General features: G+C 30.8%; 3 protein-coding genes across 8 annotated transcripts in view; all 3 read right to left on the reverse strand.

The window, feature by feature from the left end:
- Positions 1-26,311, reverse strand: part of LOC132908981 (U2 snRNP-associated SURP motif-containing protein) — a 199,995-nt gene that overhangs the window by 151,042 nt on the left and 22,642 nt on the right. The window lies entirely within an intron of this gene.
- The window catches only part of LOC132909001 (CCR4-NOT transcription complex subunit 6-like), a 431,298-nt gene continuing 411,422 nt past the window's right edge, over positions 6,436-26,311 (reverse strand). For all 6 annotated transcript variants that reach the window (XM_060963562.1, XM_060963559.1, XM_060963563.1 and 3 more), the window contains exons 3-8: positions 21,099-21,411; positions 14,370-14,521; positions 9,260-9,490; positions 7,182-7,359; positions 6,954-7,093; positions 6,436-6,840 (exon numbers count right to left, since the gene is read on the reverse strand). In XM_060963562.1, the coding sequence (XP_060819545.1) occupies positions 6,764-6,840; positions 6,954-7,093; positions 7,182-7,359; positions 9,260-9,490; positions 14,370-14,521; positions 21,099-21,397 (1,077 nt within the window). In that variant the 5' untranslated portion in view covers positions 21,398-21,411 and the 3' untranslated portion in view covers positions 6,436-6,763. The remainder of the gene's footprint in view (positions 6,841-6,953; positions 7,094-7,181; positions 7,360-9,259; positions 9,491-14,369; positions 14,522-21,098; positions 21,412-26,311) is intronic.
- On the reverse strand, positions 10,074-11,873 carry LOC132909025 (protein YIPF5). Its single transcript, XM_060963614.1, has 2 exons — positions 11,550-11,873; positions 10,074-11,480 (listed from the first exon to the last, which is right to left on the reverse strand). The coding sequence occupies exons 1-2, from the start codon at positions 11,743-11,745 to the stop codon at positions 10,921-10,923; spliced, it is 756 nt and encodes a 251-aa protein (XP_060819597.1). The 5' UTR covers positions 11,746-11,873; the 3' UTR covers positions 10,074-10,920.

The following is a 26,311-nucleotide window of genomic DNA, read 5'->3' on the forward strand; positions in this document are numbered from 1 at the left end:
TAAAATAGCCGATATTATTTTGTATAAAATATCAGCTACTAAAGTTTCTTTTTGATTATATTTACTTTTAACCAATTAGTTACATTGTTCAGTTAAAATGAAACTAATAGTAACAGTATAAAACAAAACTGATGTTATATATGTATAAGTAATATAATTTATCCTTTACATGTGACTGACTTTAATGTTAGCTATGATTATCATAAAAATTATATTGTATAAAAATAAACATAAATCTATGATATATGTACTATTAATTTACTATAATATGCATTCTTTTACTGTACAACTTTTAACATTAAATATGTTTTAAATACAACTTTAAAAGTATCATATTTTGATATAATTCAATAGTGTTTTTTTTCCATATAATTTTGACAAATTTTATATAGAACAAAAAAGTTCATATATAATTTTATTCCATATAATAATAAGCATGTAATTATTTTATTTTCTGAATATTTTTAATTTATTTTATGTTAGTTAATAAACTGTTACATTCAATCATGACTCAAACGCAGCCCATATACAATCATTGCATTTTCAATAAAAAGTAAATTACATATTATTTTAAGATAGGTATTTAAATAAAAAGATATTTAAGTGCAAACTGACAGAGCATTCAAACTTTTATATATTCTACTAGACACATTCTCTCCTCTAGTATGTCTTTACAACTCTTTTCTTCCATTATTCAATCAGGATCGTGTTGCTACATATTTGTACTTTCAATAGATCTTTGAGTATTTATATAGGTATATAGTAATGAGGAATCATCATTAACTAATTAAGTGAAAAAATTAAAATTACAATTATAGTTGGCAATAAATTTATAGTATGTTTATATGAAGAATTATTATGATGAGACATTCTTATATAAAATTGTGAATAGAATTTACAAATTTATGATTATGCAGTATATCGTACATGACATATTTTAAGTAAAAATGACATCGCTTTAAAAATATATTTTTAGAAGATATTTAATTATTAAAAATTCATTGTTTAAAAAATTGATATTTAAAAAATTTTGTGTAACTATATATTATAATAATTATATCATACGTTTTTAAAGAATTTTATTCTTTCAGTGATTAAATTATTTGCTTAAATTAATATTTTTTACCTTTAGAGATAAAACAAAGACTCTAATAAAATAAGTCTTGATTCCAACATTTCCAATATAGCAGGTAAAAAATTTCCAAAAGCGTACACGAAATCTGATTGAATTTACAATATTAACACTGAAATGTAATTATTCTTATGATGGACGCAAGAATTATGTTCCAATGTTTATAATTTGTTATCGTGTTCTTATAAAAGTACAGACTGAAATGTGCTGTGCTTGTCTTATTGTACTCTAATATAATTCTATTCTTATTTATGGAAGTCAAAAATCGACACTATCACGCAATATTATATAGAATATAATTAACATTGCACTTTGTTCAAGCAAATAAATCACATACACGAGGCAATACGAAATGAAATTATAGAATAATTCATATCAAATTATCTTTGGGATTATGTTAAAAAAATTATGTCGTATTTTGCATTAGTTCTATTATTGTATTATTTCTACTTATTATAAGACCGTTTGCAGAAACATAATATATAAAAATGGCTATATACTGCAAATTATAATTGTAGTATATTGATTTTAATAAGCCATATGTTTTTCAATCCAGACAATTATAAAATATTTGTTCAATATTAAGATATTAGTAAGAATTCTAGTATCACGTGCGACAAACTAAAAAAAGTAATATTTTTATGAATAAATAATTATTATAAAATGTCTTGTATTAAAAATGGTTCGTTTGGCGTCGTTTGTTATATTATACCATATAACTGCTAAATGCAAATATATTTTTAAATATTATGTTATATATATGTACGTATATATTAATAAATAAGTATATTATATACTACATTCTGATAAATTATTATTATTAAACACTATTACAGTGTGGTAATTTCAAATCTATACGTTTTGTTATATTGTTGGACTTAATTTAAAAGCAATATTATTCTATTAACATTGCGCGTATAGTGTCATTTTGTATTTATGTATATATACTTATATTACGTAGTATGCCCAAAATTACAGAGTACAGAAAGGTAAAGGCATTGACTACATACGTTTGATCAAACTGTTAAAGATGTACCAAACATTTCAAACAAAACATTGTGTTCACATCATACAAGACTGACAACTAATATATTTTTAATCACATAAAACTGTTTACCTATTACTAGTTAATTAAAACTGATGTTGAATCTTCTACATATTGTATGAAGGAGCTCAGAAGATTGAAAATTAACATATTTAAAAAATTCCATAACTATTTCTAAACTCATTTATGAATTTAATAAGATAAAATTGTAAATATGCAAATTATATGCAAGAAACATATTTAAATTTATAATTGAAATCATATTATATCAGTTCGATGAATTCTCATATTGTCAATATTTTATATCATTTTATTATTCAGCGTCATTCCAGTTAATTCTAAACATTTATAACAATTTAGTACATTTTTGTTTTTGTTATAAAATTTAGTGGGTTTCACAAAGAAATAATCTATGATTTCTAGTGAAATTTTGTTCTAATATAAGTACTAATTAAGGTATTAAATATTATATTCAAAAATATAATATTTCATAATAAAATCATTACTTGATCATTTATATCTTTATGAATATGGAATGTAAAGTGTATGTAAAGTTGTATTAAAATATATGTATATGTATATAAAGTAATTAACTGCTTGTTTACTAATACCAGAATAAATTTTATAATTATATTTTTTTTTATCTTAAAAATACATCTTTCAATATTGATATATTCTTGCTGCAGCATTAATTCATTAAACGTAAAAAAATTTAATATTAATTGAAACAAAATTTCACAAACTCATATCTTTACACACAAAGTGGATTGAAATGAACTAATATATTTCATTACTGTATGATTTCTGTTCATTAAAAGTAAATGATAAATGATTCTTTAAGTCTATCTAAGTACTCCATTTATTGTCATACGCATGTAATCATCTCATCTTTTAAATAATTCATTTATTTATAATCAATTCTACAAATATTGATATATAAAGAAGAATTCCTTAAAAAATGTGTAATAATCTAATTTTAATACAGCGCTAATTGACTAGACTTTTTGTTTTAATATAGTAGAAGAAGTATTGTTTCATATGTATTAAAATGAAATATTACTAAACAAGAATGTTGTTAAACAAAATAATGTAAATTCTAGAATGTTTGTTAACTGCCTTCATTATAAACGTCTTATATAGTTTTTTTATCACATATATCAATTGTTAATACTGTTACATCTAATTAAATTGTAAACAGTTGATTTCTTTTATATACACACAAATATGTATGCCATATCAGTGATTAGAATTTTTCAAGCACGGATATGGTATTTTTCCAATGTTTTCAAATTGTTTACAAAATGTTGATGATCTTCCGATGTATAAAATATGTCATTATATAAATTTTGTGTAATAGCATTAGGGTAACATTTATAAATTTCATATATGAATATCAATTATACAAATGAAAATGGACCACTAAATTTTTATAAGAATTCATCGAACTGTTTAAGACATATTTAAGATTTTTGTAAGAGTGCTGCTATCTTTATTTTATAACAAGGGATACTATGTATATATTCTTAAAACAAGAAATTATATGAAATTGTCGATGCTTTTTACAATCTTCTTTGTATTATAGTTTATATGAAAGCACATTAGCGAAAGTAGTGTTACTATATTGAAGAACTGTGGTTCTCGATTTATTACATAGTATAACAAAGTTAAATATTAACTTTTATTACATAAATTTTTGATTAATGATACAATTTTTGTAATTGTTATGTGCCAGCCAATTAATAATTCGTGTTCAATTTTTTGATATTCTTTTTTTTTTCGTTATTACCTAAATTCATATTTTTATACATTCTCAGAACCATAGTACTTCAAAGTACATACATAAACTCTAAGCAAGAATGTGATATTGATCATTAATCCTTCCGAGCTTCTATTTAACAGAGCTATTTTGAATACTATGGCATATGGCATTTGTGTCAGCCAAAATGCATGAAAACACATGTTGTTATCTAATGCTTTCATCATTATTAAAACAAAGGACATTATGTATTTGTTTCATTAATTCTTTAAATAAATTATTAGTTCCTCTGCCTTGTTTTAATATTTCCTCAACAAAATATAATTGCTATAAGAAATATATATTTTGTTCCTGAAATATGTCTTGCAAATTATGAACAGAAATTTAAAAAGATACCTACTTATCTGAATCTGTTGAATGTCAGAATGACAAAATAATTATTTGAAATAAAATGTTTCGAATATTATGCTTGTAAGAAAAATTTATTTTTTGAAAATAGCAGATATTATAAAGTCTAATATCGATTCCGTTTCACATAAAAAACACAGATATTTTTTAAATTAAAAATACTCAATTATGATTTAATATTTGATATTACTTGAAGATTAATGATTATTCTGACAAATTTTATTTTGTTATAAGAAATTTTATACTATGTAGCAAATAATAAAATTTACAATACTAATAGCACATTAGAAAGAAAGATATGCGGAAGTCAGAAGCATTTAATATTGATATTACCAAGAAAATTGCGTCAATTGAATTTGAAAAAGTATTAACATCAGATATCATTTACTTCATTCATATCATGATAAGTTTTAAAATTGGATGCAAAATTTTTTAAATAAGATAAAGAGAAATTGGCTCGAAATTATGAATAATTATCCTAGCATATTTTGTATGTATGTTCTATTATCGTGTGTTTATTCGTGAATGCATATACAAATAGGGATTGCCACTTCTATCTTCATTAATTAAAACTATATTGTAATTACCTACTTTATACAACATTTACTACACACATGTCTTTGTTAAACTAATTGTTTACTACTTGTATAATTCAGTTGTTACTTTTATCAAATGTTAATAGAAGACAAGCCCATTTGATAGTTTTCATTATGAAAACTATACAGTATATCGGTAGTGCCGTTTTGTTTATAAAATGTCTAGGAACACTAGTCATTATAAATGCTAACAGGTATTTAGGTACATCTAAGCAACCTTTACAATTGCTGAAGTTGAAGATCTTACTTTGAATTACTGCTCTTCGTATACACGTTTTGTATTTAATTACATAAAAAATAAAAGTAGCTTGTTTTTAATGAAAAAACTAAAAGCATTATCAGAAAAATATTAACGTTTTGGAACCTATTATGTATACATACATATATACGAATATATTATATATATATATATTAATAATAGAAGATTATTTAAAAATATTATTATTATATATATATTATATATATATTATATATATAATATATAATATATATAACATATACATAATATATATATATATTTATTTATTTATATAAATAATCAATAATTAATTAAAAGTAATAAATTTCTATATCTGTTATGATGATACTACGTAACATTAAAATATGAAAATGTTTCAATTGTAATCTTTTATTACTATTTGAGGCCTACTAAAATATTTATAAAACATTTACAAAGATATTATAACATTTTTTGTGCAGAATAATAAAATGTATTATGATACAATAAAATATTACGTTGATGATAAATGAAATTGTATACATTTTCCTTGCAGAAACAGATGTTGTATGAGAAATAAATGGATAGAAATTTGTTCCAATCTTCATTTTTGCGTTGAATTATGTTAGATAAAAATTATAAACGCTTAATAAGTTCGCTATTACTGACTCAAAAAATCATTGTATTTAATATAACAATACTTACAAACCCTGAAAATTTAAAGAAGAAATATATAATACAAAGCAAGATTAGAAAAAATAAGTTTTTCTATACAATTTAGATTATATGCAACTGAATTAACAAGTAGTAAATTAGTATTCGTTATTTATAGTAACTGGAACTGAACGTCTAATGAATGAATGTCAACTGATTTTCAGGATACTGTGAATGATGAACATCATTACATTATTATACTTACAAATACACTCGCTACAATATTATCTATTTACTTATATAACATTATCATTCTCAATATACGTGGCCAATAAGAACAGATTTGTACTTGCATTGAAATCGTTAAGTTAACTCCAATCACTTCGCACAGCCCAGTATAGTGTGTATGTTTTCATATTTTTTGTTTTTGTTTTCTTTAAAAATACAATTTCTCATTGGATGGCAGCATTCTTATCAAAAAGTTGGCTTGGAGAATGTTGTAATGACATTTAGGAAGAGATTAGGGATTTTCTAGTAGATACTAATTTGTTAATAAATATGTGAGTTGTTCCAATTGTTAATGTGAATATCACAGAGGCTTGATCGGAATATCTTTTTGTAGGAAAATAGGTATCTACATATTACGATGGTAGTAAAGGTTAAAATACTCTTAATATGGGAAAGTTAGTTCTTAAAAATGCAATACACTATACATGGGCTAAACGCATTACAACACACCTCCCATCACCTGGTCATTAGAATTATTCGTCAGTATCTAATAACTTGTGTCGAATGTGCGGTAATATGGAGTATTTGTAACATTCACTATTGAAGTAACTGTCGACTGCGAGTGATATTGCTAGAGCCAGAAGTAAGAGAAAATGTGATGGGGATTTCTTTCTTATTATCTTTTATTATTCCCTTATATTTATTTGGGCCTAGATCGCAGCGGTTGCTACCTGCGTGAGATCAATCCATTGCTTGTTCCTACTGTTGGTGTCATTTCAAGCTCTACTAATAAAGGAAAATGATCTGAAAAAAACAGTTAATTTATATTTAACATATAAATGTCGATTATATTTTGTAGAAAGATTTCATTAAGCTTTATGAAGCATCATAGAAATTTCGTTTCTTTATTGTCTTACCAGATGGAACGTGTGGATGTGGACAACCAACTACTTTATGTTCTTTAAACCAATCTGCACTTAGAGGACCTAAAAGTCCTAATGGTACCATACTTTGTTTTGAGTAGAAAATGTAATCTATTATACCTTTGAATTCGAATCTGTAAGAAAGGGGAGAGCTAGGATCTTATCTTCCATTCTATATGAAATAAAAACAAGGTATTAACATAACGTATAAGTAAAACTTACGTATAATTAGTGTAGGGCATAATATCTTCACTATATGCAGATGCAAGTTTAAAAGAATGAGTGAATTCATTAGGTTTATCGCAACCAGAGATCTTCTGTAAGCATGATTTATAAGCTAAGTCTTTAAAGTCACGATGATCAGCCGCTACTCGTCCCGAAGTAAGAAATTCAATTACACCTAAAAAAAAAATATTTAAATAAATGTAAAAGACAAAAATATCAGATATAAATATTATCACATTATCTAATAAAAATATTATTTAATATTTGAAACAAAATTAGATTAGTCAACCTAAGTGTTTCAATAATAAAGAAAAAAGGGACGAAATCAACGTATTATTTATAAATGTCTTATTCTTCATAAAAAACGATAAAAATAAAATATATTCAAAGTGAATTTTCAAGATACTTAAAAGTAATTCTTTCAGAAATAAAATCTTATTATACGTATATCCTATATTTTGATATACGACATGAATCATTGGATGAAATATAATATTAATAATAATAATATAAAATTATATATTATATATATATTATATATATTATATTAATAATAATAATATAATGTAATATAATATTAATAATAATATTAAAAATTAATAAAATAGAAATTAAATATTAAATCAAATATTAAAAATCTAAATATAGACGAGATTTCAGAATTAGATTATCTTTTCTATAACTTAATTATTACGAACATGCACTTTCTCTAGATTAAGATTGGACTTCAAGTTATTTTTAAAGAACAAAGTAAGATTGCTACTCCTATTTTATTAAATACTGTATAAAAAAAAATGTTTATTTCAAACAACCTTTATATTCAAATATTTTGTACTAATATTCTCAAATAAATGATATAAAGACATCTAAGTATTACGGTTCAATTTATAAATACTGTAAAGTCGACCAATCGCGGAGAGACGCGATCGCGAGGAAGGGCGTCAACGGGAGTCGTAAATTCCCATTACGATTATAATAATCGACGCCGCCAACAGATCGATCCCTTTGTTTCTGTTGGGATAATAGGGCTGGTTGAGTTGGATGTGTTGAGCTGGATGAGTTGAATGTCGAATTGTAATGTCTTTTACAATCAGGTTTAAAGTGTTCCACTCGTATCGGTATTAACCGCTTGTCGAGCGGCGACTAAATTTTGACTCTTTTACATTTACATTTACATTTTACAATTTTAAATGATACTCTACGTATTGCGTTAGCCTGTTCCGATTTTTCAGCAAATAAGGAAGCCATACATTTTAATATACTTGGTTGTTTATACAATACGATATGTATCGGAATTTTTCTTTTTACTGATTTCGGTGCAATATACAACGAACTATTTGCAATTAATGCTTTTATTTTGTTTAAACAACATTTTTGTTTGTTCGTCGATGGAAAATAGTGTCAGGGAACGCGAAACTCAAGTATACGGAACGATCGCTCGGTTTTTTCTTATAAAAATTATTATATCAAAGTAACAGGCACTCGGGAGTGCCATAATTTAGGCTTCTCTCGGTACTGCGTCCCTCAGTAGAGTCGTCAACGAAGACGAAAGCTCGAGAAATATATGTATTATACATACAGTCTATTAAAACTTTAATCTTATAATTTAATCTTACTTTAGCAAACTTTACGAAACTTTACTAAACTCACGGTAGCCTTTTAAGAGTTTCAAGACGTTCTTAATTGAAGTTCTCTTCTCTAAAGTTAGCGAATTATTTGCGAATAGTTCTATCAGATAGACAACCTTTTCTGTGGACATCACACACCTCATTTGGTGTTTCAGTGATACCTTTTTCTGGTTGAAAAAGAAATCTTTTAAATCTTGATAATGTATTATACTCTCTACTATATCTAAAATATTATCCTGAGAAACCAACCAATAGTAATGAACGTTGTTTCGAAAGACACGTGAAGAAAACAATCTTTCATCTTTTTCGACGTGTTCAAATATTGCCTCTCCAAAAAGTGCAAGAAATCGACCTTTTCGGACAATTCAGAGCATTTTAGAAAATGAAGTATCGTGTAAAATTGTATGTAAAGCTAACGTATAAGATATAAATGATAGTATAGTTTACCAGAGTCAGGTAGAGAATTGAAGTCACCGCAAAGTAACAGCTGAACATTGGAAGAATCAGGCTTGTGACCAGGTCTGAAAGACTGGCCAGCTTGGTCCAAAATGGAACGTAATTCATTACTGAGCATCATTGTCTGTATTAATTTAACGTCGCAAAATTCTGGATCCCAATGAATGTGGGCCGTGCAAACTAAAATCGGTTGTTGAACTTGTGCTGGATCAGATGGAAGGCCTGAAAAAATACCAAAGAGTATTGCTTTACTTTTAGTGAACATAATTTAATGTCTCGCCGAATATTCGTAAATTTTATTCAAATGATTTGATTAAGAAACAGCTGATGAATTATGGATATTAAAATCATATATTAAATAGTAAATAGCAAATATTTGTAAAATATAATAATAATTAATTCCATAGATTTTAATATTTATTGCTAATATGATTAGAGAACAGTTGTGGACATTAATTATAATTATTATTAATTATTCAATGTAAAGCGAATAAATCAATTAATTGAACTAAATAATATTATATTAAATTTATAATGTCGTGTACTGATTAGGACAGGTTCGAATTTTATGATAATTGTCGAATAAATTAATCTTGGGTAATAATTTATTTCAATAAGGGATACCAAAAAGGGAATATTACTACTGACTGAAAAAATATTAACGCAAAGTTGCGGTTATTAATCAATCTAATAAATCTTATCCCATCTAATGAAATTCATAATTATGCAAGAGATGAATAGTAGGAAGAAAATAACAAGAGAAATATTTATAATACAAAAGAATGATAATGCTTTTTCAAAGAAATAATAAACTTGAATTTATTGTTGAGATAATCTTTTCGTAATCGTTTTTCATTAAATACGATATTTATTTCATTACATTAGTATTTTGCAAGAAGTAACTATCTATCTTGAAATTCAACCAAGTTTATATCACTATGTTCTAACTATAAGTTTAAGGTAACTGCTAATTAATTCTATTAACGCAATTCTTCTTTCTTCTTGTATATGAAAATATCATCTAAATCGAACAATTATTAATAATTAATGCAGAAGGAAGACATTAAAATTATGTACACATGTGTGTTGTAGAAATTTGATGAATTACAATAAAATATTAAACCATAATAGCTATGTATAAGTTATATACATAAGTTTTATTTTTATGCACATTTCATTCTTTGAAAATATATGATATTTGATCCGTCTGATTCAAATTTATTTACTTGTATGATTTTATAAATTACACTAAGGTAGTAGAAATGATAGGATAATCTATACACGATCTAATATCACACTGATACGAAAGATGAGAACAATAGTTGGTTATTGTACAATTTATTTAAAACTTATAAAATAATGGAATAACTTACGGTAATATATTCAGAAAATGTATTGTACATATGTGTAAATTACATTATTACAATATATAAAATGTCACATTGATACATTTTCAGGATGAGATGCTTTAAGTAACAATACATGTTCAGCAATGTATTGATCTTTATTTGTAATTGATAATATTGTATAAATGTGATTGTATATTTATGTGATTCAGCACACAAATATATCATTATGTTATATATTGCATTAAATATTTAACCATAATGAGTAGCTTTATATAAGAAGGTAGCAAAAGTATACAAATTTTGCTAAAATATTATCATCAATGTAAAAACACCATAAAGGAGAGCACAAGGATATGCAATAAGAAGCCGTTGATTTTCTTCTCCTGACATAGTTGTAAGGAGCCTAGATGCAGATAAAGTTGACCAAGCAACTGCAAACATGGCAAGAAATAAGCCGATCGGGCCTAGCAAAGTTGTAAAAACACTTAAACCAGCAAGGACTACTACAGGTAATAGGCAATAACCTAACACAGATGCCACAGAAGACAATGTGATATTATTAGAACTGCTCATTAACGATTGCAGAATATACATCAAAATGCACGATGTTACAGCTAAACCATAAACATAACCGAAATGTGCTTTTGAACCAGCTAATAAGAGAAACCCGGCGAGCATTAAACAAAATGCTACCGGTCCAGCTAAATCTGAATCCTGAAGTAAATAATTCGCATCGTCTATTTGTGCTTTTCTATGAAACGGATTTAATACAGCTAATGTTTTTTGTAATATTCTATCAGGATCGATGCCCAATTCTTCTAACAGAGGTGGTTCTTCTTCTTCGTCTACAAATCCAGTTGATCCTAAAATATTGATTTCTCTAAGACCATCTTAATTGAAACCTGTCTTAAAATTATTTTCACGGTACGTACCACCAGCAAATGTACTTTGAACAGGATCGAGAACAGGATAACCTTTTTGCGCGTATGCATAATCACCAGCTTGTTGATCATTATATGTTTGAAATTCGAATTGTTGGTTAGGTTGATCAAAGCCAGGGGAATCAAAGTTATAGTGACTTTGAGGAGATTGTCCCCAATAATTTTCTTGTCCAGTATAACCAGACATTTGTGTTTAATATTTTTTATAATATATAAATTTATTTTTTTTTAATTCGAAATTGCACCAAATTTGTAACTGCAATTGACACATTCACATAAGTTACTAGGTTATGAAGTAACAGTCTATTAGTTCTTGCGTTTGTTACATGATGGCGCAGTTTGAAATAATACATGTCCCAGTCGATAAGCGGATAACAACACAGACGATAAAAATTTAAAAATTATCGATATCTATAACGTATATCGATTCATCAATCGATATTAAGCTATTTGAAAGCTATTTGAAAATCAAAATTGTCGACTTGACAATTTTTGTCACTTGTTACTTATTCGAGTTAGAAAGAACGTACAAAAATTCCGAAAGTTTTTTACAAAGTTGTTAAAGGTAACTGCATTTCCTACAGAAGTTTGAAATATACTTTTATTATACCAAATTACTAATTCAATTATAGGTAGCATCTAAAATCTAGAAGTATTTATACAGTAGTTGTATAAATATTTACACTTATACATATTACTACATAGATCATTTACTAAACAATTGAAATTAATTCGTATATTTAACACAGTTTCATTGATATCTATTTCCATTACCTGCACACCTATTTTCCTCTCTGACAGTAATTTTTCATACATAGCTCAACAAAAAAAGGGGGATTTAGGTCTAATGTTATAGACTTTCGGATATCTTGTAAAGAGGACAATCCTAAGTAACATGTTCTTTGTCCGAGACTTGGGACGATCATGGTTCAAAAGTTACGAGAAAAAGAAAATTGTACTTGTTACGTTACGTTCACTTCGATATAAGTAGGTTAGGTCTAACCCACTCTAGTTTTCTTATTTACCACCGAAACCACCAGCGAGATGGGGTTTCTCAGGCCGAATTCAAGGAATCTGCCTCTCGGCATCAACCTAACTTAGCCGAACCTAGCCATACCTTGACACGACATATTAGGATCGCAATCCCATTCAAATGCATATGCAATTTCATTTTTAGCTACTTACATTCGAGTAAATGCAATACGACCTGTACAATTTTCTTTTTCTCGTAACTTTTGAACCGCGATCGTCCCACGCCTCGGATAAGCTGCATGTTACTCAGGGCTCTCCCTTCTACGATATATTCGAAATTCAACGAAATTAGAGTTGCGGATAAGAGATGCCCTTTTTCCACGTTTTTACACCACTCTATACCGATGGACAGGGGAGCGTAGATGTGGTGTCCCTAACTACTAGCTGGACACGTAACACGCGCAAGTAGTTATATTTTGAGATAGCCTCTACTCGTGAGTTAATACGCTCGTAAAAAAAGTGGATCGTGTGACATGTAAGGGGACGTTTGCTAGATGGCTACCCGAGATAGGATTGACATTCTGGCATCTCTACGTCATGAATTATAAGGCTGCTCGCGTATATGTAGTCTACGAACTTGTGCCACTTCATCTTCTTCAGGTGATACGAAGCGCGCTCCTCGATTTATGCTAGCACGACTATGACTCGCAATTAATTAAGAAATTGCTCCGATATCGAATACTGTCTACCAGTATGTTTTGTTGACTGCTTTTGCGATTCGAACACCTCTGTATCATGATCAAATGCCATTCGCTTTTTAATATGCATGTTCGATTAGCTCGACCTTGTAATGGTCTGCTTGTTATGATCTTGTAATTATATCGAAGGCAGCCACAGGTTTACAAGTTCGTTCGTACGAAGCTAATGTGTTTAATTACATGGAAAATATACATGATTATATTTTTCGTTCATAGTAATATTTAGTTTACAGCTGAAACCTGTAAATCAAATAATAGCTATGCTTCTAAGGCAAAATTTGTCCCACTACGGGGATAACGCAAATACTAAATACAAAATCTTCTGAATAATAGAAATAATAGAGTTTCTTTGCACCTAAGGGATACGTGTTTAATACGTAGGAATATTCATGGCAGCATGCGAAGGTTTCGAATATTTGAAAGACAATATTTTGGTGAAAACAGTTCTTCTGACTTCTGACGAGGAATTTTCAAAATTACTTTGAAATTTTAAAACCGTTCATTAGTGAAACTTCCTTGACGAAGAAAAATCGCTGATGCTAAATTGATATGATTTTATGATCCAGGAGCGAGTGTGCAAACAGTGTGTCAAAATATACGTATACAGGGTGTTGAAACGAAGATCGATAGAAATTTAAAGAGTAGTTCTACGAAATCGAAATAAGATGAACACGAAGAGTAAAAATATTATGTTTGGGTTACAACCATCGGAACATTCTGTTTGTTGCAAGGAGAAATGTATTGCATGTACATATAACACATATACAGCTGACACGTATTTCACTCACCTCTTTTGTTCTGATTAATTAAAATTGGCTATTTTTTTCTATTTATATTAATATTAGCTACTGTAATATTAGCTTTTCAGCAATACGTACTGAAATTAAATTACAGTTTCATGATTGTATATATTGTATATATTTGTATATATTTGTATATATCATAAATTGTATATATTTGCAATAATTTGGAAGTGTCCAAATATTATACTTGTGGACGATAATGTAATGCAGTAATCATAATAATATTTGATCCATGTATTCATTATCAGCACTATATTTAGGCTCGTAAGATCACTCACCGTTGTCCCAAGCAGCTTCCTTGGTCCTAAGCAGGGCAGCCAATCCAATATTATCCTTTGGCATTACTCGATTTAGCATGTTGTCAGAACCTTCCGCATTTGCCATTGCCAATTGGTTAAATTCGACTAAATGCTCTTTTATTAATGTAAATCTGTCGGAAAACAAGGAACAAATGAATTAGAACGACACGAAATTCTGTTTCACTGTTAATTTTGTAGCAATAATCTTTTTCGAATTATAACAGCAATTGAAATATAGCATTCTTTAACTTGATATACTTTAATTATAATTCTCTATGAGAATTGATTGTAAATAGTCTACCAAATAAAAGAAAAAAAAAAAAAAAGAAAAAGAAACTTGATATACAATAAAAGTCAGCAATGAGGTTGTACGCTTCCTAAAAACGAGGTTCGTGTAATATTGACAAGTCTACAGCCTCGTTCATGTTTCTTACTATTAATTTATGTTTTATGATCTTTTCACATTTTTTTCAATAGATTTCGTCCCTTTAAAATGTACCTGTACTCATTTTTGAATATTGCTGTATACACGATATCGAAGAGTGTAATACAGTGGATGGAAAAACAAATTCATCGATTATGACGAATTAACGCCAACTTTATCGTATAATTGTATAATAACGTGAATGTATTACTTTAATTAAATTTAGTTAAGTCATATCGCTTTATTACATTTCGTTGTACGAACGTGCCTATAGAATCAGCGAATTCGATCGCTATAAAATTAGTATGCTTCTGTTACACGATACAACGGCGTGATCGAAGAAATCATTTTTCTTGTTAATCTGTTTGCATAAAAATTCTACGAGTGATTAACGAAACTCAATTTCGTTGAGTGAAAAAGAAACTTTGCAACTTGGATACGATAGCCAGAGGATTTTCGTTGGCAAACTTATAAGAAGGCGTATCACGTACACCATGTAGAATACAGATTTCTCTCGCTGTTATGTGCAGCACGTATAGTTGGCCAGTATATTCTTCTCTGAAACTCCATTACAAGCCATCATCCCTCTTACGATCTTACAAGAACCTCTAAACAACATGGAAGCAACGTTACCCATAGATATCGAGTAGACGTCACGTAGAGCACATCAGCGTTTTTGCAAAAGCTGATAATGAACGAAAACAGATTCGCAATTGTTCAGTTAGTTAATTTTAAATGGCACAGCTAAATGGAGACTGACGAATTTAAAATAAGTAGAGTGGAGACCGATCGATTACATATAGTAGCGAATGAAAGGAAATTTAAATCATTTTTTTTTTTTATTTAATTTGTACTTTACAATTTGTCCAGATGGACATTTGGTAAATTTTTCCAGCTTAGTTTCTAAACAACATGTGGATGGCTACCCCCAGCTGGATACTGTCTTCGAGTTTGACTATTTTAATAGTTTTTATTGAGGTGAGTGGGGTATTTTCTCGAGTAAAAGTTTTTTCTTATTTAATTTGTACTTTATAATTTGTCCAGATGGACATTTGGTAAATTTTTCTAATTTAATTGGTAAATAACATGTGGATGGCTACCTCCAGCTGGATACTATCTTCGAGTTTGACTATTTTAATAATTTTTATTGAGGTGAGTGGGGTATTTTCTCGAGTAAAAGTTTTCTTATTTAATTTGTACTTTATAATTTGTCCAGCTGGACATTTGGTAAATTTTTCTAGCTTAATTGCTAAATAACATGTGGATTGTTATCCCCAGTGGGATACCATCTGCGAATTTGACTATTTTATTTCTTTAGTCAGGTCAGTGGGGTCTTTTCTCGAACAAAAGTTTTTTTTTATATAATTTGTAGTTTACAATTTGTCCAGCTGGACATTTGGTAAATTTTTCTAGCTTAATTGCTAAATAACACGTGGCTGGCTAACCCCAGCGGGATACCATCTTCGAGTTTGACTATTTTATTTCTTTAGTGAGATGAGTGGGGTGTTTTCTCGAACAAAAGTTTTTTTTTATTTAATTTGTAGTTTAGAATTTGTCCAGGTGGATATTTGGTAAATTTTTCTAACTTAATTGCTAAATAACATGTGGGTGGCTACCCCCAGCGGGATACCATCGTCGAGTTTTTGTTTTTATTATTTTTTTATTAATTTAAATCATGGACGTAATTTTCAACAATTTTTGAGTTAATGAAATTCCTGTAGAGCAAGTACTTTCTTCTATTCTATGTTTTCGTTATTCGGGTCGTCTAAAATTGTTAACTATTATTAGGAACGTTTACTAATGTGAATAAAGACAGTCTACGGCGAAATCCACTGAATTGAGACTCGTTCGAGCGCACGTTTGCCTCAAAATTTCCAACTTGATTTCCTCAAAAATGAATCCTTAAGAGAACAAATCTTTTTCTTTCTTTTCAAGTTATTTTTTCAAGTAAAATCACCTGCTAGTCGCTTGTATATTATATAGCAAAATATGCCTTTTAATACGCGCAACTTAAATTTGTAGTCTATCAGTTTCATAGGAAGCTAGTAACTATCTATATATTTTGGTGAAAATTAAATTGGTCTGGATACTCGTGAATATATTGCGCCAACAAGCAAGGTAGGTTAAAGAATTTCCTTTGAATTGATTTGCTTGTTTTCTATATTTGTTCGAACAATAAAAAAAAGTCATTGATCTAACCAACTTTTTTACAATTGTACACGATCTGTTGTTCTAGATTATTGTGAATCGACGAGGACACTGTTTCTTCCTTTTCCATGACTTTCTCCCAAATGGATGAAAAACGAACGAATCTCCAAAGGACCATTTTGCTTAGTCCATACGCAGTTTTACGAAGTTTTAACGTTACAAAATTAACGACAGATTAAAATTGACGACAGATTGTATATGAATCGACAAAGGTACACACGTCGATTGCTATAACGTAACACGGAAGACGTATTAAAAGTTGCTGGAAATAGCGCAGAATAGTTTGTGGCATCAGGAAGAAAGTAGGAACTCGTTAAATAACGGTGGTCTTTCGTCCTTGCAGAGATTAGATTGTTAGTCTTACATTGGCATCGCATTTATTATACGACTGGGATTTTGCGGTCGAGCGGCGAATTAAGTGTATAAAGTGGCTGACAGATGCAACGGTTGCACCGGCCTTTAAAGAAACTGCGCGTTCTCTTACAGTCCATGCTGAATGTAGTACCTTTCGTTGCGCGTTAGCCGTTAACAGAGCCCATTTGTGCAGCAGACCATTTCTGTCTCGTATCTTGTTATCCCTTGAGATGCGAGCGCAGATATCTAATATTTCCACCACTCTGCTCGTAGCTTTCAGTCTTCAGTTACAAAACTTAGAATGAGTTTCACAGGGTTAATACTGACCCACGATACACTAATACTATTAAGCTGTACCACGGCTTCTATGAATTCCCAGTGAAGATATAATTAACGAGGCTGGCTGCGCTATAGTCGTTCCAGATTTCATGTCGCCTGGGACTCATCGACTCTATGCTTTTTCTATCTGTCCAAGGACCATGCATCGGCAAAGCAGCTCGTTAATCGATCTCATTTAACGTCCTGATTCTCAACCAGTATGTCCAGGAATTTTTCAAACATGCGACACCTGATTATATCAGTCACTGACTATTTTTCCTCTTAGGCTTTGGACTGTCGAATAAGAACAACGATAGCTCGTGTGAACATCCTGTTTTCCAATATAATGTACGCTGTGGAAATAAATTCGCGCTAGGAGCGACAGGTATTTTTTTATTCTGTACTTTTGACTTGGTTTTGCATGTAAAATAACTACCTGGCAATCGTCTATTTCCATTTAATTAAGAATTAGTGAAGTATACGTAGATACAAATAGTTCGCAAGTTAGATTTTCTTGGAGTTGAAGTTTCCAAGGCAATTTTGTTATTCTTGATCTTCGCTTTATTTCGAGTTACACAATCTTCCTTTGTATCACAGATTTTCGTGCATTCCACGGTGAATTTTGGCGTGCGGCAAAATTTTAGCAATCACTCTATATGTGCCATGAAAGGATGTCTGACAACTTTTTTCATTTGTAATACGACAGATGAGATTCAGCGCAAAACGACGATATTATTGAGAATATTCTGAAAATTACATAGCATGTTTGATTATGTTTTAGATGGACGACGACCTTGAAAATTACATAGCATGTTTGATTATGTTTTAGATAGACAACGACCTTGAAAATTACATAGCATGTTTGATTATGTTTCAGATGAACAACGACCTTGAAAATTACATAGCATGTTTGATTATGTTTTAGATGGACGATGACCTTGAAAATTACATAGCATGTTTGATTATGTTTTAGATGGACGACGACCTTGAAAATTACATAGCATGTTTGATTATGTTGTAGATGGACGACGACCTTGAAAATTACATAGCATGTTCGATTATGTTCTAGATAGACAACGACCTTGAAAATTACATAGCATGTTTGATTATGTTGTAGATGGACGACGACCTTGAAAATTACATAGCATGTTTGATTATGTTTTAGAAAGACAACGACCTTGAAAATTACATAGCATGTTTGATTATGTTTTAGATGAACAACGACCTTGAAAATTACATAGCATGTTTGATTATGTTTCAGATGAACAACGACCTTGAAAATTACATAGCATGTTTGATTATGTTTCAGATGAACAATGACCTTGAAAATTACATAGCATGTTTGATTATGTTCTAGATAGACAACGACCTTGAAAATTACATAGCATGTTTGATTATGTTTCAGATGAACAACGACCTTGAAAATTACATAGCATGTTTGATTATGTTTCAGATGAACAACGACCTTGAAAATTACATAGCATGTTTGATTATGTTCTAGATAGACAACGACCTTGAAAATTACATAGCATGTTTGATTATGTTCTAGATAGACAACGACCTTGAAAATTACATAGCATGTTTGATTATGTTCTAGATAGACAACGACCTTGAAAATTACATAGCATGTTTGATTATGTTCTAGATAGACAACGACCTTGAAAATTATATAGCATGTTTGATTATGTTCTAGATAGACAACGACCTTGAAAATTATATAGCATGTTTGATTATGTTTCAGATGAACAACGACCTTGAAAATTACATAGCATGTTTGATTATGTTTTAGACGAACAACGACCTTGAAAATTACATAGCATGTTTGATTATGTTTCAGATGAACAACGACCTTGAAAATTACATAGCATGTTTGATTATGTTTCAGATGAACAACGACCTTGAAAATTACATAGCATGTTTGATTATGTTCTAGATAGACAACGACCTTGAAAATTACATAGCATGTTTGATTATGTTCTAGATAGACAACGACCTTGAAAATTACATAGCATGTTTGATTATGTTTTAGATGAACAACGACCTTCAAATTTGTGTTTGAAAAATGTTTGCGTACGTAACATCACAAATGAAATTCAATGCAAATCGATAATATTGTTGAGAGTATTCTGAAAATTACATAGCATGTTTGATTATGTTTTAGATGGACAACGACCTCGAAATTTATGTTGGACAATTTTTTTCAAATATAATACGATAAATGGGATTCAGAGCGAAACATCAGTATTATTAAGAGTGGAAATTATATATAGTATGTTCGCATATTTAGCATTATTTAACACACTTAAGAAGCACTATGCGCGAGTGAAATAGATCTAATGGCTACTGGTAATAAATTATATTCCTAGCATGTAGCTGTGCAGGTGAGAGAACTGCTGCATTTTGACAAATAACGAGGAGGAAATGCCAGGTAAGAAATTTCTGTTGTGGTAGGTGTGTACGCCAGTTGTACAGTTAACAGTTGCTATGAAGTTAATTGTATTTTGCGTATTATGCAACGAACGTGCCGATCCATCATTGTCTCATGTTTTGCTAATTAGATAACTGTAAAGATGGTGAAATATGTTCGAATTTACGCGTATCACGGAACGTTCGTTTTGTACATCTACGCAAAACTGTATGTGTAGCTAAGCACAACCTATAAATTACCACTGTGAATAGTTGAAAAGTACTAGAACTAGAGTTTGCAATCATTTAAGGTCTTGATGTGTCAAGAAATGTTGGCAAGAGAATAATTATTTTAGTTTTTACGTGGTCCTAGTTACGTAGACTGCGTTGCATTTGCATAAAATCCTGCATTGTGTTTGTATAAAATGCTTTCCGGAATTCTAATATTTATGAAAAAATAAAGATAGATTTCAAAAATTTGCCATTTAATTATACAAAGATTAAGATGAATTCCAATTTATATTATTAGATATAATTATTATTATACAGATATTATTCGAATCAATAAGAATTTATCTCTTTATCGTAGCAATCAGAATTTATAATCCTAAGCTACGCTTCAGAAACCATGGACAATTTTTCTTTCCCAAATTTTTCCCTCCTAGAACTAATAGTTTTCTGAAAAATCAATTTCCAAGGAAATTAGAAATCTCAACTTTGGAGATGTTCTACTTAGCAACTCGATAGGTGCAACGGTAAAAGCACGAAACATTTGCAAGATGGAAAATTTGCAATTTTGTTGAAAATTGATTTCTTCGGAAACTGTGGGTTCCGGGAAAAGCAGTTTGCAGATTCGTGTTTAGCTCGCGAAGAATCGCCTGCCGAGTGTTGCAAAATTGGGAAAAAGTACACACTCGTCGAACAGTGTAATTTTTTGTACATTTACTCGTTAATTTTCTACATAAAAATGGATGGATCTTAAACAGTGTCGTACTTACTTCGCTGTTCTGTAAAATATGGCGCAACCATCTACGTATTTACGATCATTCTCTGCCATCGTCTTCGCCCGAGATTTTGGAGAAAATATGCCATCGTAGCCATCATGTTTAAGTTCCGGCAGGAAGAAATTGTAGAATTGGTCCGTTTCGACCTCCTGCAGGCTAATTATATCCGCGGCGTAATGTCGAATCTCATCGAGGATCCCCTTTTTCCGATACTCCCAATCGAGCGCCCAGCTTGGACAATAACCGTACATTTGTCGAGTCGCATACTTGTCGCATAATACATTGTAACACATTACTGTGAATATACCTGGAACAAAGACAGAACCACTTACAATTCGGGAATTTTACGAAATTAAAGTCAAAATATCTTTTAGAATAATCGCTCTCGCGAACGCATACTTTCATATTTTTCTTCTAATATAAAGAATAAAAAGACACATCGACTGATAAGAAAGATTGATAATACATAAATTGAAATATAAATGTAAATTTAATTAGAAGGGAGAGAGTATCTCTGTAAGGTAGAAATTTGTTCAAAATTTGACTACTCATTTAACACGTTCGTCGCCCTGCAAGTTTCCTGCGAGGCCCAAATGCGACCGCAAAGAAAAGATTATTTATTTCTAAAATGGAGGAAGCGATAAGCCTTCCAGTTAGAGTATTCCGAGGCATCTCACGGCAGATATCCCAGATCTTTCATTTATCAGGTATGTAAATATGAAACCGGAATTTTTATAAAGAAAATACATGTTCATTGTATGATAGTCGAGAAGCATACTTGTGAGACGTACATCAGTGAGTTTTTCATTCTGAAAATGTTCAGTATACAGCGTGAAAATATATTTGAAAATGAGGAGTCCACAACTATTGTATAATCGAATATAATCAATAAAATCATAGGATGCGAAGGTGAATGAAAAAGGAGTAATTATTTTACATATTGTTCGTAGACGTGTGATTTACATAAAAATTCTTGTCAAAGGTTAACGAGAGTTTAATAGTTATTTCGAATTCATCGACGTTATCATGTCAAATGCACATTGTTTGAACACGATGTGCCGTGAGATAAGCGCCGTTAATGGCTGTCGTGTCCCGGTTTTCCTTCAGATTTCCTTATCCAAATCCAAGTTGGAAGATAGAGACAGTGTAAGTACGTATAGAGAACCGAGCTTATCTTAACGCGCATAGAGAATAACGACTGAGAAAATGAGACAAAAGGGAATTCTTCTATAGGTATTTTCCAAAAGGTGCTTCTTTCAGTACCATGTTCAGGATGTCCTAGATGATTCACTTAAGATACGTAAAGAGCAAACGTGTTCGAAGCACATACACATTCATTCATAATTACTAACACATTTGCTGAGTTTCATAGGAAATGTGACAATTAGTAGGTGGAGAGTTTTTATGCAAATTTATGTTTTCGAGAATATAATTAAAGTATAAATGATTTTCTTATCTATTAGGTTGTCTTATCTATTCTAGTTGTCTTTCGTTTTATAAGGAAATAATAGACAATGTTTTTTGCTTTATATTAGTTTATTGAATTATGCACGAACATAATAATAGAAATATAACGACATGGATCATACCTAATTCAATAAAATAATATAAAATAGATGGACATTTGGTAAATTTTTCTAAATTAATTGCTAAATAACATATGGATAGCTACCCCCAGCGGGTTACCATCTGCGAATTTGACTATTTTATTTCTCTAGTCAGGTCAGTGGGGTGTTTTCTCGAACAAAAGTTTTTTTTTATATAATTTGTAGTTTACAATTTGTCCAGCTGGACATTTGATAAATTTTTCCAAGTTAATTGCTAAATAACACGTGGATTGCTACCCCCAGCGGGTTACCATCTGCGAATTTGACTATTTTATTTCTTTAGTCAGGTCAGTGGGGTGTTTTTTCGAACAAAAGTTTTTTTTTTATAATTTTTAGTTTACAATTTGTCCAGCTGGACATTTGATAAATTTTTCTAATCTAATTGTTAAATAACATGTGGATGGCTACCCCCAGCGGGATACGATCTCCAAATTTGACTATTTTATTTCTTTAGTGAAGTTAGTGGGGTGTTTTCTTTTTAGTCTTCTGTCTATAAGAGTTTTGCTTCGGCAGCCAGCTGGTTTGGATGTGTTGCCGTTCCTTCCTTGTATTTTTTTGCGTACCAGCCGATAACCGAGCAAAGTCCTATATTTTTTCGAATAAACTTTGTGTCTCTCTGAAAGATTTGGATTATTCATTCGTGTTGAGGTTTTATCTCGGAATAGAGAGAGGAAACGCATGAATGAATGTACAATAGAAACATATTTAAGTAAGTTTAAGTATAAGTACAATGTGTATACTAGTATACTATCAGCACACTGCCAGTGTTATTTTATGAAAGAGCTCCAAAGCCATTGGCCTTATAGTGTATTAATACAATTACGAAGACTTGCCCGTCTTTACTCCGCTGCACCATCTTTGCAAGGTTTGCTCCTAGAAAAAGCCTTTCCTAAAATTCCACAGCCTCACCGAAACTAAAAGCAGACTACCGAACTGCCCTATTTTTGCGACCAGGTTTTCAGGACAGAGATAGGAAGAAAAAACAATATCGTATATAAGCACCGCTCTACAGCGACTTAAATCCAATTACAAATTGTAACGCTAACAAAAATTTACATTTTTCCGGCACACATAATATTGTATGGCTACGTCGTACCCTCACGTATCGGTACTTTTGCCTAAACCACCCCACAACCAAAATTCATTGTTTATTGTGAATAACATACACATGTAATACTCATCTTCTTGGACAATAAACGTTATAAAAAAAAAAAAAGCTCCTAGAAAAAGCTATAAGGTTAAGAGGTCCTTCAAATCGATTTAGAGCTAAACGATACTCAATAGCTTCGAGGACTATGAAAACTAAACACTAGAGAAGATGTAGAGTTCTCCTAGAAGTGAGAATCACTTGGACAATTCGTACACGGTAACATTGTTGGAAGCAGGATAACTGGCAACGGGCCAAGAAACAGAATCGTTTGCTCGCAATTAGATATATCAAACGGCGAACGTTTTCATGCCTATGAATCGAAGATATAGCATCCTCTTTGGATACAGAATCCCTGCCACCTTTTCCTGCAGATAGCAGAGTCTAGCGTACCATCCGTAATTATCCGTAATGGATAACTCGACTGCCTCTTCTGGCTTTGCTGTGGCGGAACAAGGCTCGAGCGATTAAGACTGAACTTTCTTCGCTGTTGGCGTTCATTACGCAAACGGATTAACAGACCAGGAAGGAAGATTTCGAAAGCCTACTTTATTATTCCGGCACGTTGCACCATTCGATCTATTTCGTAGCGCCACAATTGCGGCCGGTTTCCGATAAAAGGACGCGCCGCAATAAACTATGTATCTTTGCTTCAAGATTTAAGCGGCTGCCAGCCGACGAGAGTTCGCGTTAAGCGCATCTGGTCTTACCAGTCGCGTTTGTCTTTAATACTCGCTCGTTCGCGTTTACTCGTATTCACGCTGCTGCACGTAACTTTGCAACATACCTTATTGAACAGCGAGTGCAGGTCTCTTCGGACTTGCAGTAATAATATATACGAAGGAGACTACGAGTATAGTGGAAGAAGACTATGAGAGTATGTTTTTTCCACGCAGGTATCATCCAGCGTACGACTTTCCCGTTTTCTTATCTTCGAACAATAACTAACATTGGAAAGTAAATTAGAACGTTGGAAATTAAATAGTCGTGTATCTGCAAGGTAAATTGCTGTTTAACGTGCTAGATATATCTATGGTATCATTATCTTGGTTTTTAGAGTTTAAAATTTGGTCGAAGATTTCAACTTTCATAGATTTCGAGTCAGCTATGCATTAAGCAGGTGTTTAGTCTAAAGAATTCTTGGCAATGCTTTGGTAATATCTAGAATATTTTAAACGATATTTCGTAGGAAGAAAGTTAATTCGTTGTGGAGCTAATTATAAACATCGAAGACATCGCCAAGCATAGATGAAACATTGCCTATTTAATTGTTGCCAATTAACTCACTCCCTCTCTGTCTTCCTTTATTGTATTATTAATTGATTACAATCCTCTGAGTAACTTTGTTAATAAATTGTCGACTTTGTTAATAAATTACTTTTATCTGATACTCGATGAATGGCTGTTTCCTTATGCGAGTTGTAATAAGAAAGTGATTGTCAATGGCAACGTAAGCTATGAAAGTGTTGGTTGCAGCTTCATTCATGGTTAGGGACGGCATTTCCGAGGTCATCGATGCCATGACCTGGCTCAATAGTCGTCAAACCAGTCTCAGGAAATCCGAACAGGTTACTTAATTTACCTTCGCTAGCATGAAGCCACCAATGTTATTAACAGTACCGCAGAGAAGAGATGATATCCGGTCCTTGAACAGCAAGAAGCAGTAAAAATCTGAATAACACAGATCAAGATAAAATTAAATAATAAATTTGAAACGTCAAACGTGGTTTCCATCGTTAATGAAGTCATTATCAAGACAAACGATCGATCAGCAAATATACGTACTTATATTTATCATTAGCACGTATATTGTGTAAATTGATACGAAACAGTGTAATTAGCAAGAATCGTTTATTCGAATAGAACTTTTTAAGCCGAAGAAATATTAGCCATTTCGTAACACCGCACGCATTAATAAAACTCACTATTAGAAGTTTCAGTCAGATATCTGGGCATGATCCTAGACAGAAGAATGACATGGAAACGGCACATCGTAGATAAATCTAAAGAACTGAAAACGAAACTAAAACAATTCTACTGGCTCATTGGCACACGCTCCAACCTAAACATGCAGAGTAAAATAATGCTATACAAAGCCATACTAAAACCTGTTTGGACCTATGGGATCCGACTATGGGGAACAGCGAGAAACTCCAACATAGAAATTCTCCAACGATTCCAATCAAAAACTCTAAGAACCTTAATAGATGCACCTTGGTACGTTAGCAAGGAAACGATACATCGCGACCTTAAGATACCCACAGTCAAAGAAGAAACAACCAAGTTCAGAAACAGATACGATATAAGAGTTAACAACCACCAAAAGCCATTAGTTACCCAATTACTTGACACGAGGGATCAGATCCGCAGACTAAAAAGGAAATACCCCTTAGATCGAAGCATTAGGTTCAGCTAGAATCAAACATACTATAGTATACTTTTATAATCCAAGT

This window comes from Bombus pascuorum, chromosome 7 (genome assembly GCF_905332965.1).
Source record: "Bombus pascuorum chromosome 7, iyBomPasc1.1, whole genome shotgun sequence".
Lineage (NCBI taxonomy): Eukaryota > Metazoa > Arthropoda > Insecta > Hymenoptera > Apidae > Bombus > Bombus pascuorum.